Source organism: Rattus norvegicus, chromosome 9 (genome assembly GCF_036323735.1).
Source record: "Rattus norvegicus strain BN/NHsdMcwi chromosome 9, GRCr8, whole genome shotgun sequence".
NCBI classification, from domain to species: Eukaryota; Metazoa; Chordata; class Mammalia; order Rodentia; family Muridae; genus Rattus; species Rattus norvegicus.
Window position 1 is genome coordinate 115,885,458 of NC_086027.1, and position 13,982 is coordinate 115,899,439.

The window sequence follows — 13,982 nt, forward strand, 5'->3', positions numbered from 1 at the left end:
TGTTCAGCCGCTCCTTCAATCCCTGCTCCATTTTTGTCCTTGCATTTCTTTTGGACAGGAACAGTTTTGGGTCAAAAAATCTGAAGGTGTGTTGGTGGTCTCATCCCAGTGCAGCCAACCATTGGATGTAGAGCAGTCAGGATTCCTATGCAAGAGTTAGGTGAAGGACTGAAGGGGGTGGCAACCCCATATGAAGACCAACGGTGGCAACTAACCTGGAGCTCCCAAAGAGTAAATCACCAACCAAAGAGTATTCATGGGCTGGTCCATATCCCTTGGTCATATATATATATATATATATATATATATATATATATATATATTCATATTCAGAGGACTGCCTTGTCTGGCCTCAATGGGAGAAGATATAACTAATCCTGTAGTGACTTGATATCTCAGAAAAGGGAGATGCTGGGGGTTGGGGAAAACCCTGTCAGAGAAGAAAGGGAGGGGTAATGAAGGAATGGCAAAAACTCTGGGAGAGGGAACCAGGAGAGGAGTGACATTTTGGAAGTAAATACATAAAATAATCAATTATTTTTTTTAAAAAGAAGGGTGTTCTTACTGATCAACCATTCCTCCAGCCTCTTCTGTAGCTTCTTAGTTTGCTTTCTTAATTATTAATACACATCTCCCTGCTAGCCTTATCCTTTGACTTTTATAGAGAGAGAGAGAGTGAGAGAGAGAGAGAATGAGTACATATGTGTGTGTGTGTGTGTGTGTGTGTGTGTGTGACTGTGAGTATATATTTGTGTTGGTATGTATAAGGGTATATGTGAGGTTGTATATGTCTCTGTGTGAATAAATGTATGTTTGTATGTGTATGTGTGTGAGTATATGTGTATGAGTGTGTATGTGAGAGTATGTATGTGAATGAATGTATGGCTATGTGTGTGTATATTTGTGTAAATATGTGTAAGAGTATGTGTGAGAGTGTACACATCTGTGTGTGAGTCTGTGTATATATATATGTATATATATATATGTATGATGGTATGTGTTCTTGTGAGTGTGTGTGTGTGTGTAGTACCTTTCGAGGGAAACTGAGAGATTGGAAAGTGTCGGATAGGGAAAGGATTCGAATATGTTTAACACAGTCTGCTAAAGGCAGAGTCCATGTGAAAAGGAGGCTGGAAGAACTAAGCACACATGATATTTATTTTTATAGAAATAAGATGAACCCGACAAATCACTTATTTTAATCACGTTTTGGATTTCATTATTCTTGGAAGAAGTTTTTCTTGGAAGCTTCCAAAATCGTCTGTGAATGTAAGACTTTAAAGACATTTTATAAGCCAGTTTTTGGATATTTAAAATGTGATTTCACATTCCTCTAAAAAACTAGGCATCCAGATGTAACTTTAGTGAGCAATGGTGCCACACACAGTGCAGTACAACTCAGCTACATATAAGAATATGAACCGACTGACGTACTGATACTTCTGAGAAGAGCTAGAAACACAGACAGCTGTGTGCAAAAGCCACGTGAGTGTGCTGGCTTTTGTGTAAGCAAGAAGCCTAGGAAAACACCCAGGCAACTTTGCAAAAACAAACTTAGGAAGGAGGGAGACTACACCAGCCACAGTCAGCTTGGTTGCTTTCAGTGTGAGAGCTGCAGTGTACATGATTCTGGGGGTATCAGACACCTGCGTTTATCAGAAATGTGCTTAATAAGTTCTTTTTTTAAACCTGTGTTTAGTAAGTGTTTTACCTTTTGGAAGAATGATAAAATAGTCAACCATTGAGAATGGAAAGAAAACAAGCATACGATTAGCCTAGAGAGGGAACCCTGAACCTAAGTCATTTATGTGTCCACCTCTGCATTAAAGGGCAGGGAGCCTGCAAACAAAGGGTGCATTTTGTAGTTTTTTTGGTGATATTGTTTACAGAGCAGTTCTGCAACCCTAATAGATACTGGAGAGTCTAGTTAAGAAGGGAAGGGATGACCTCAGAGGGCAAATGTCACAAGTGAGACAAAAAGGTGCAAGCCTTTGGGGTTGTTATAGGTTTTTGTATGAACTTGGTGTTTATAAAGCATGTACATGTGCATGCTTGTGTTTATGTTTGTATGTTACACACATTTTGTATGTTATCATGTAGTGAGCAACTTGAGCAAAACCAAGATTAGTCATCAACATGAGCAGTGCCATGGAGGGATGGGGGGGGTCACGGTGTACCTCTGGGTATGGTATGCTGAGGACAGAACTCCTGAAGTACTCTGGGAACTGAATCACAAGAAGCATCATCAGAGCAGCACAAAACGACAAATATTCTACTGCAAAAAGTCAGACGAGAGGACTGTGTACTTAAAAATGTCACCAAGATAGAAGACAATGCCACATTAATGGAAATACTACAGACCAAGGGAGAGTAAGGGAACTTGTCAGGCTAAGGTGGTATCCAGGCCTAGATAGATCCTGTTTTCAGGGTGGAGGGTGTTAGAAACTAGAGTTTGGGGCTGAGGAACTGCTTGGCGAGTAAAGTGCTTGCCTTGTAAACCTGAGAACTCAAGTTTCACCCCCAGCACTGATGAAATAAAAGCCACATGTAGTGTGTATGTGTGGGTGGGAAGACAGAGACAGGCAGAAACAGGCAGAGACAGGCAGAGACAGGTAGAGACAGCCAGTTTCTGGGCCTCACTGGCCATCCCAGCCTACTTGATGAGTTCTATGCCAGTCAGAGATCCTGCCTCACAAAAATGTGACAGATATCTAAGCAGCAATACATGAGCTCATCACACACACACACACACACACTCATGAACACATACAAGTGAGTACACACATATATGTGTGCACACACATACATGTGCATGCATGCATACATGGGAATATATACACGTGGGTACACACATGTGGACATCCATGCACACACATGTGGACATCCATGCATGGGTATGCACACACATGCATACACCCACACATACAAGAGGACATTTAAATGAACACATAAACATCATCACACACCAACAAGAATAAATTACGTATTGAGGAAAATAGACAATGGAAAGCTAATCCTTGTATTATATAAACTTATAACTGTTCTGTGGTAACATGAGATATCTACTCACTCAATATTCAAGAAAGCACAGAGCTGTGAAGGGAAGATGTCTGTGTTGTGATATGGGAAACTGAAGATATTTACAGAGATATGCACATGTTGTGTGTTCCTTTTTCTGTCAGTAAACAAATTCAGACAGGTGAGAATGAGGCTGGGGGAACACATGGGCAGCAGGTGAGAGGTCACAAGATGCCACAGATGATGGCCACACAAGGTGCTTGTCACTCTCCTTTTTCTTTGGATTTGGACATTCTTTCCAAATGAAATTCTTGTGAAAAAGAACAAATTTATATCTGAAAATTGGCGTTCAGATGTTAAACACAGATAAACAGTGAAACTGCTTCAAGCATACCCTGGGGAAACCGACCTAGAGCCTAGTCACCATTGTCTAGGACATGTGTTTATCTCCAGCGAAGACTGAATTGTCCAGCAACACTCGGGCTGCCCAAAACCAGACATCATCTGAAAGAATCTGGAAAAGAATTTCAAGATTAGAAAAGCAATAATGAGTGAAACCTGCTGTAAACATTTTCCATGTATGGCAGCAGAGATCATGAAAGGGTTTATAGGGTCCAATCCATGGTGAGTTGACTTTTATACATGAAGAGACTCCATATTTAATTTCAGTCCTCTATATGTAGGCATTTAGTTTTTTAGCCTTCCCTCTTCTTTGATAGCCACTCTTCTCAGAACTATTTGTTAAAGTAGCTATCATTTGTCTAACATATTTTTTTTGGCTATAATGCAATTTCTTCCTTTGTGCAACTCTTTGATTTTATCCAGTCATGTATCCATTACTTTCACAGGACTCTGACCAAGATTTACTTTGGCTGGTGATTTTAGAAGGTTTCAATCCCATGTTGGAGAAGGTATGGTGGAGCTCATGGAAGTGGGAGATTATAGGAAAGATCTGTCTGTCATTGCAGACTAGGAAAGTCAGAGTGTAAGGCTGGAATCAGGCCCTGTCTATGGCCATCGGAGGCTCACTTCTTAGTAATCAGCCAGCCTCATGTTCATATTAAAGATTTTGGCTTCTTCAAAATGTGCCACTGTCTAGCGAATAGGCATTCGAACAGGAGCCTAAGCAGATTCATACCATGACATTCTGGTCTGGCTCCCAGAGGCCTGTGGCTGTCTCATAATTCAAAGCACACTCTTCCAACGTCAAGAGGCCCACATTCTGAGAACTCCTCACACTGTTCAACAGTTCCACATCGAGTCTTTTTCTGAGGCATACTGCCAATGATTAATTGTGAGCCCCTATGAAATAAAAAAGATATTTTTATATAAGAGATATTTTTAGATTTTCAGCAGCAGAAAGAAAATGTTTCTATCCCACAAGGAAGGAAACAGGAGGGACGTGATGTAGGATCAGACCAAAGCAAGACTGAAATGTAACTCTTAACACTAACACTTTTCTCTGAGGGCATCTGGGGGATGTGGTAGAGATATTTCAGCTCTAGGTGGCTATGGTGGCCTTACCCATATGACCACCTGAAGCTCAGGTGGCTTTTCTGTTATCTCCCCTTGGAACCATGGCTTCCCTTGTCAGGCACGGTATGTTCTGGGCATCTCTGACATCTTGAGGTTTCTACTGCAACTATAGCATCATGCATCACCATTTAAGGGGTTTCATGCATGAAACTGCACATCTCTGACTCTCCCAAGCAGTCCTCGACTGTCTCAGTACAAGCCTTGGTAACCCCACAGTTTTTTTACTTGGCATACTTGCAAAATCCCATCCACATGGACACCCATTTGTGATGCCCTGTCGAGCAGCTCGGGGGCCTCCTTGCACTGTGGCTATGGGAACTATGGCTATGTAGCCCTGGATGCCTGTATAATTAAACCAGCTGAAAGCACTCTTAGGTGGACCTGCTTGTGCAGGGCTTGAGTTCTAAAGGAAACCTTTTCAAACAAGTTTTCTGTTTTACAGCTAGGAGCCTTAAATGCATATGATCTTTCCATTGCACTGCCTCAGGGTGCGGCTTCTCCTTGACTGCCATAATCTCTTCAGCATTTACAGTTGCTTTGTCTTAATCCATACAGTCAAACCTACATGCATCTCATATCATCCACATTTGATTTTCTTTATTAATTCTCACTGTCTGGATGCTCTGCTGGTTTGAAATGGCCTACTCAGAACAACAACAACAACAACAAAATCAGTCAGGTGCATTTAAATTCAGCCTCACTCATGTTTTGGAGAACGTGAGCAAAATATATCCAGATTCTTTGCCAGAATGTACTACCAATGGCCTCTAGTTTAATCTGCTCTAGGGACCTTGTTCCAATCCGAAACTTCATGAGCGCAGCCTTAGAGGCTCACGTTTCTGCTGGCGTTCTCATCTCTTAAAGTCTCACCAAAACCATCCGCTGTCTCAGCCAACGTTCTTGTGCAGGGTGAAGGCGCTTTAAGAACCGGGTGATTTATTTTGGCTACGTGTGTAGAGTTTATCCCGATGAAGAAGTTAGGACAGCAGGAGGTAGAAGTAGCTGGTTACATGGAATCTGCCATTAGAAGGGAGCGATGCGTACCATGCTCAGCTCACATGCTCCCCTTCAAGTTTGTTGTTCTTAACATGATCTCAGTCCTGTGATTTTACAAATGAAGTCTCCAGAGCCAGATGCTGGGGTAAAAGTCTGAGAGGCAGAGAAAGCACCCAGCTGACCTTCATCCTCCACTGACATTCCAAAAGGAAAAGGAAATTCTTCTTCTCCACACCGACTCAAAAACCTCTGAAACCGAATGAACTTCCCTTCTACTTCCTCTCTGTCTCTCTACCCGTCCTTCTGACTTCCTCTCACTCTATGGGTTTTTCCCTATGTTCGCTCCCTGTCAATTTTTTCTTTTGCTCCACTGCTTGACCTTTGGTTGACTTTGTTTAATCCTGTTTGCAATTAGCAGGGAGTTCTTGGATTAAAGATGTGTGCTAGGACTGAGCCACACCGTAGAAACAAAAGCACAGCCTTGGGGTTCACAGTGTGGTTAAATATCCCGCAACAACAGTTCAGGATCCCATCCAGCAAACTGTACTGCCTTCAGTGGTTGGGTCTTCCCACCTCCTTTAACATAATCAGGTCAAAACCCACAGCTATACACAACAGTCAATCCCTCAGATGACTCTAGGGTCTGTCAAGTTGACAATTTATATCAACCATACCAATCGTTGAAAGCTGTTTTTAAAGTTTTAGGATTGAATCACTGCACATTTTGGACATGTTTGTCCCACCAACTTGACTGAAGACCCAAGAGCCCCACAGTCAGGTAAAATCACATCAGTGACTCCACACTTTGGTACCACCTTTTCCTTCTCCTGCTATGTTAGTAACTTTTCTACCACTGTGACCCAACACTTTCAAGAAAAACATCATCAGGGAGGAAGTCTTTATTTTGGCCCTAGTTTCAGGGGGTCTCAGTCCTTTGTGGCAAAAAGTGTGGTGACGTTTATGGTAATAGAAGGTGGATGTTGATTTCGTTAAAACATTTACTCTCTGTATCGAAACCGTTGTGTGCCCTTTGCCCATGATTCTGCTCATGTGCTACGGTGTTTGTTAATTGTTTTCTTGTTTGTTTTATTTCTTTGTATTTTGTTTTGCTTGTTACTTTGTTTTTTGGTTTTGGTTTTGTTTTTTTTTTTTGTTTTTGTTTGTTTTGGTTTCTTTGCATGGACTGAGTCATCATTGTATCCATGTCATGAAACTCACTTGACCATTGTGTATTAACTTATTTGTTCCTTTCATTTTGCGTCTTTGTTTTATTGCTTTGCTGACTCAGCATCCTGGAATATAGCCCAGGATGGCCCCTGAACTCACAGCCTTTCTGCCTCTCCCCACCATGTTCTGGGAACACAAGTGTGTACAACCATGCCTAGGTACTGACAGTTAGTTCTACTTCTGTTCCTTCAGAACGCTTTATTTTTGTTGCACTTGCATTTAGTATTAGTGTATGTTGACGCAGATGTTGTAAAGTGAGTCAGTCTGCAAGTATTCCTCATTTTTCTATTGTATGGATTGGTTAGAGGAGTATTGGTGTCAGTTCCTTAAAAGTTTAATAAAACACGTCACAGTGGATCTGTAACCACCCTGGAATTTTTTTAAAAATAAGTCTTAGTACTTGTTACTGATGTTTTAGTTTTCTTAAAATATACAAATTCTATTTTAGTAAAATATATCTATAAATATATCCATTTATTTAGATCTGTTCAAACTTATTAAAGTGTGCTTTTTTTCCCAAAACACTCCCCAATCCTCTGAATTTCAATGAACCTCTCTCTGTCTCTCTCTCTCTGTCTCTCTCTCTCTCTCTCTCTCTCTCTCATCTCTTTCTCTCTGCTGTAATTCTATTAATACACTTCTCTCTTTCTTTGGAGCAGTTTGGCTAAAAGCTTCTCGGTGTTGTTAATCTTCTCAAAAATAGTTCATTGATTCTGTGAATCGTTCTTTCAGAGTTTGTCTCATGAATTTCTGCTCTGGTCTTTATTATTTCCTTTTCCACTTCTACCGGGCTGGGGTTTGTCTTCTTTTCTCTTTCCTTCTCTCTTTACTGTATGAACTCCCATGATGCATCATTGAGTTAAGTATTTGAGATCTCCTGGGGCTATAAATGCCCCTTTACTTCACTTGCTTCACCCCACAGGTTCTCAGGTTCCCTCTTCATTGGATCCTAGAACACTGACATTTCCCCAATTTCTTCAGTGAACCAGTAATCATTACAATGTCATTGCCCAATCTCAGACTTTTCATCAACTCTCTGTTCTTTATCTTGCCTTTGATTTCTAATTTCATTTTGTGATGAACTGAAGAGTTTTGAGCAATTGTTTTGATTATTATTCTTCTTTTTTTGTAATGACTTGGCTTTTTGCCTAAAATATATTCTATTTTGGAGAAAGTTCTATGTGCTGTTCAAAGGAATGCATATACTGCAATTTTGGGAAGAACATTGTGTAGATGTCTGTTAAATTTGTTTCAACTATAGTACAGTTTAATGTGGGATGATTATTAATTTCTTGGAGCTGCAAGACAGTTTGGTGAGAGCAGAGTACTGCAAGCATCTGCTATGTTTGCACTAGGCCTTCTGTGCTCCTGGTTTCCCTAGGGTTTGTTTTATGAAATTTGGTGTACAGGTGTTCAAAATATATGTGTCTGCTGGCTGTGTTGTTCCTTTCATCAACATGTAGCAACTTTCATTGGTTTTATCATTTGAAATCTGCTTTACATGGTGAGTGTATGTAGCTGAATCTGTTTTACCCATGTTTCTTTTATTTGAAATATTATTTTTCAACTTATTATTTTCATACTGTATTTAATGGCACAGTGTATTTCTTACTTGTTGGAAATAGAATATTTAGTTATAATCCCATTAGCCAATCTAGCTCTATTATTTGGCAAATTAAGGCCATTTAAATCTATTGCTGTAACAGGGAGGACAGTGCTAGTTCTGGGCACATTAAAAAGCTGATGTTTAATGACTTCCTGATTGATTGTAATTTGCTTGTTCGGTGTTCTAGGAGAACTTATTAATTTCTTCATCTTTGGTCTTGTGTTTATCTTGCTATGTTGGGTTTAGTGCACCCGTAGGTATCTTCTGCAACACCACAGTGTTCATGAATCTCTTTGGCTTGTCCCGACCTTGCCCTACTTACATTGTGCAGGATAACTGTGCTGTATATGACAATCTAGGCTATTGTAATTGACATCTACATAGTATAATCTAGATATAATAATTGACATCTATAGTTATTATGTTTCAGAGCTTTTTGCGGACAAATTTTCTATTATTCAGATGTTGTTTGCCTTGATAAGCCAGTTGGTACTTTCTCCAGAAGTTTCTGTATTCTTTCTCAGTTCTTAACAGTTGACATTTTATCTAAAATATACAGTGAAAGGGATCTTTTATGTTCAGTTGCCTGGATTTATAAACACTCTTTGTCTCTGGACATCCACAGATTTACCCAAGAACTGGTCGTTTTCCTGGTATTGTGTCACTGAATATGTTTTCTGTACCTTTAATTTGTTTCTTTGCTTTTCTTTTTCTTCTTTCTGTTTTTTTTCTTTCTTTCTCTTTTTGGCAGTGTAATCAGGGATATCAGATTGTACTAAGGAGTTGAATGTATTTCCAACTAGAATTTTTGGTGAGGTTTCATTTGACTTCTTTCGTGGGGGTTGGCATCTTCTGATAGTGAATAGTGTATTGGAACATGAAGTTCCTGGCTTTCCTTGAGGCCTTGAATGATCAGGACAATTTTACATGGTTGTATCCATAGGGTGCACCATCTGCAATCATGCCCAGTCTTATTAACAGTGTAGAGTCTGAAATGGTCTAGGGTAGCACACAGTGTGGCCTCATATCAATGCGATGTTCACTGTCCTTTTATTTCTATCTCTGCTATAGCTGAGTAGGTCTTCAGGCCTGTCATAAGCAGCCTTCTTGGATATTGGTTTTTGGCTTGCGGTTTTTTAATCTCCTCTCTGTTTTGAGTTATAGTATCATTTGAACTTTGAGTTGGGAAGATAGCATTGAGTAATACATGCTGACTCTAAGCCAGGCTGAGAATGTTGTCTCCCTCCCTGCTCTGGGTGGCAGAGTATCAACACAGTTATGGAGCCTTGGTCAGAGGTGCATAAATGGTGACAGAAGCAACTAGCAGTGAACTTGATTCAGAAATAAAATAAAACCCAGCACCTGTTATACCATGTGCAGCTCTGAGAATGACTGCAGCAGGGGCTGGGGCAGGAATCAGTGTACACCAAAATGTTTTAAAAGGTGGTTTCAAAACACTGTGAAGAAACAGGAGAGAAGAAAATAACAGTTGGAAATGATACAAGGCACAAAGTGAAGGGTGCAGCTATAAACAAGGGTGGAAGAGGAGAGGGGGGTGGGAAAAATCAAAACAGGAACAAATACCATAGACTCCAAACAGGAAATCAAAAGGAAAGGTCAGAGAAAAGAAACTCTGGCACCACAGATAGACACAGACATAGACATAGACTTAGACACAGACACAGACACACACACAGACACATAGACACACACACACACACACACACACACACACACCACAAACACCCCCCACAGACACAGACACATACACAGACACAAACCACAGACACCATGTACATACATGCACACACACACACACAAACACACACACAACACACACACACACACACACACACAAACGTGTACACTTACCCACACATAAGCACATATACCTGCAAACACACTTGTACATCAGCAAATACAGAACAAAGCAAATACTTCATTAAAATTTCTAAGTATTGACCTATTGGAACGGTTACACTGGTGGGAATGGTTGTTCTCTCTGTCTACTAGTGTCCCCTTCTTTCCATGTCTTTCTGGTCCATATCCACCATGAATCACCATGGCTGGAGAAAGTCACCTTTTGTTTGCTATTTATAACACACAGTTAGGCCAGCGGGAATGGTTTGAGACTACAACCAACTGGAAATATTTCCACGCTTACTAGTACAAGGCAGAGGGAAACCTGAATTCCTTTAGATGGAATTTCTCATAGGAAGACTGACTTGAAGTCATGCAGGGCTCAGCTTGCTAGGATGTCTGTCGCTTTCATGTGCTTTCTGTGGCCTGTGGTAGGGCAGGGCAACAGACGGTCATGACTGTAGAGATGTAGCAGGTTCTGCTCTAGATTCAGAGTTCCCGTCCTTACCACCATTGTGTACCCTGGCTCTGGCTCTGGCTCTGCCTAACTTTAGCTGCTGTCTTAAAGGGAAAGTCAATCCTGCTACATTGTGTATGGCAGGTCAGAGGGGGGGCAGCATATAAAGTTAGGATGGGATAGGAGATATATCTGGGTGAGTCGGGGGAACATATAAAGTTAGGATGGGGTAGGAGATATATCTGGGGTGAATTGGGGAAGGAATGCATTACATTCATGAACAAAATTATCAAAGAATTAATATAAATATTATGCTTTAGAAATTCAGCTTCTAAACTACATGGTAACTTTATTAAATTTCTGTCATTCACTTTGACAAATAATAACCATAACCATATATAATTATTAGTCACACTATGGTGACAGGATATGTATGTATGTATGTCTGTATGTATATATTTATATACACAGATACACACACACACACACGTGTGTGTGTGTGTGTGTGTGTGTGTGTGTGTGTATCTGTGTGTGTGGTATGTGTTCTACACTGTGCATTTTCATTGCCTTAAATACTTACCATTTACTCTTACTCTCCAACGACAGCCTTGAACCTTTAAGTAGCATCTTCTTTTCCCCCTCACCGCCCTCCCAATTTCTGATAGCTACTTTTCTAGTCTGCTCTTATGAATCCTGATATTTTTAGATTCCACATAAAATGTTCTATATTAAATTGTGGCAAACTCTCAGTGGATGATATTGTATCGTGAAATTTTGTAGGATCAGTCCTTCCCGGAGCATGAAAATGGCTTTCAGGTTGGAATGAGATTGGAAGGCATTGATGCCCGACGTCCGTCTGTGTTCTGCGTGCTTTCTGTAGCTGAGGTAAGAGAGGCTGCTGCTGCCTGGGGCTAATCAAATGCTGTGTATTTTCTAGAAAGTAACAGATTTCAGTACTTGCTGTCATAAATGAGTCCCAGTCCATTATTTCAGTCAATAATGTATAAAATATGTCTCTTTATAATTTTGTTCTTAAGATGAATTTTCTAGTAAGCTTTCATCAACTAATATTCATCCTTGAGTTAACTGAAAAGTAGATTTTACCTAAAGTTGGTAATAATCCAAGGATCCCATAATGTTTCCAGCTGTTCATAAATCCCATTCTATGGATAAACATTCCTATAAATAAAATTACCCTGTGAAAATTATATGTAGAGAACTGCTGTGGATGAAAATAAATAGATTTTAAAATGTAATGTGGACTCAACCCATTATTAAACCAATAGAAGCTTTGAATGGAGAAGACACATTCACATGTTCCATGCCATGACGCTGGCTATTAGGCTGGTACAGAATGTCTAGGGGGTGTATTTCTCAGACTTTAATTATTTTCTGTGTTAAATATGCTGGTCTCATGTGTTAACACTGTTCCTTAACTCAGCCTCCACTGTCTTGAGGTAGAAAGTCAGCCCATCGGCTCTTGTCTTTCTGCTCCTGCTCTGTCCTCTTCCCCATTCCTCTCCCCCACCTCTCTCCATGTGATTATGGCTGGCCTCTACTTGTCTATTCTTCTCTGCTCTCTCTGTCTCTACTACCCTCTCAATTCCTCTCCCCATGCCCTAAATAAACTCTATTCTATTCGAAAGAGAGAGAGAGAGAGAGAGAGAGAGAGAGAAAGAAAGAAAGAGAGAGAGAGAGAAAGAAAGAAAGAAAGAAAGAAAGAAAGAAAGAAAGAGAGAAAGAAAGAAAAACCATCATCAGAAGATATGTTTGCTAAAAGAAATATATGGCAGGTACTGAATTAATAGTCAGTTAGAAACAATTGATGTGATTCCAGATTCCTAGATTAGTCTAAAGGAAATATTTTTTTTTGCAGCAAGTTCTAGATAGCTGTTCACCATTATTGTGATCTAATCACACGTCATAGTCCACATGCATCATTTGTTCTCTGATGAAAAGGTTTGGATTGATTGATGATGATGGTGATAATGGATTGATTCATGATGATGGTGGCATCCTCTAAACATTTGAATGTTTTTCTCAGTTTTGAGCCTTTTTCAGATCCGTGACATTTAGTGAACAACCATGACCTTCCTGTTTCAGGTGTGTGGTTACCGGCTGAGACTGCATTTTGATGGTTATTTAAGCTGCTATGATTTTTGGACCAATGCTGGTTCCCCCGACATTCACCCAGTGGGATGGTGTCAAAAGACCAAGCATGAACTACATATCCCTCGAGGTAAACCAGGGCACATTTAACAGCTGAAATGGGGGGAGGGACTGTTATTTCAGTTTTTTTCATTGTTATTGTTATTTTAACACAATTTCAAGAAATACCAACAGGGGAGCCCGGTGTGAATTGATTTTCCAAATGGAAGTTTCCAAATGAAAGTCTCTGAAGAGGCTAAGGCCATGACAATGCCTTAGAGATGAGTGTAACAGAAAAGTCTGTATGTCTCTCTGAGTCAAATATTCTGGTTAGGAATTTATGGTTAAAATATAATTGTTTGGGAGCACCTGATCATATATAAAGTGTATTCATCTTTATAGCAAGAAATTGTGTTCAAAATTGGGGTTGAAATGAAATATTATACTCCGTCACTGATGCCACACAGGGAGAAACTTGATTTTTTTTTTCTAAAATTGCTGCCAATTTGGAAAGAATGGAAAGAATGAGGCTATAAAATGCTATAATCTGTTTTTCTTTCGATGGAAAATAGTTTTGTGTCTGTCTTTTGTTTCCTGTGAGATGCCCATACCAGGCAGTGAAGGCTGGTTCTCTTTGGCTGTGAGATGCCTTGGTCCAGTTTCTTTGTACAACCAATTGCCGCATGTAGTCTCCTGCTTGGGCGTTAGGTTGCTGAATAACTGTGACACTTTTCTGGTTCAGTGTGTGCTTTCCCTATCCTTCAGGTACCCTTTGCCACCTGCCTGGGACTGAAGGCAGCCTGGAGCTCACGAGAGCTGGTGACAGAGAGTAGCATCATTCCCTCCATAGGTATTATGGAGCCCTTAGCATGTACTTGTGATGGGTACTAAGCAACACAAAACACAAGGCCTCAGGCTCTGCGGGGATGTCCTTCAGAGAAGAGAAAGATTGAGTAAAGCCGTAGGGATAGTCTTTCAGATACTAGTATTATAAACGTAGGTTCTCTGAAGTCACAGGATCCAAGGTACAACCACAAAATGAGAAAGTAGCTTGTCCGTCCCCCTACCCCTACCCAACTCACCTACACACACTTTGAGAAGGCAGAGTAGATATCCTAGAGTGGGAGGGTATTT

The 13,982-nt window shown here is 40.3% G+C and overlaps 1 protein-coding gene across 4 annotated transcripts in view; it reads left to right on the forward strand.

Annotated features, from left to right (window-relative positions):
- Positions 1–13,982, forward strand: part of L3mbtl4 (L3MBTL histone methyl-lysine binding protein 4) — a 452,873-nt gene that overhangs the window by 143,738 nt on the left and 295,153 nt on the right. For all 4 annotated transcript variants that reach the window (XM_039084811.2, XM_039084810.2, XM_063267937.1 and 1 more), the window contains 2 exons: positions 11,481–11,585; positions 12,804–12,939. In XM_039084811.2, coding sequence (XP_038940739.1) covers positions 11,481–11,585; positions 12,804–12,939 — 241 coding nt within the window. Of the gene's footprint in view, positions 1–11,480; positions 11,586–12,803; positions 12,940–13,982 lie in introns of those variants that run through there.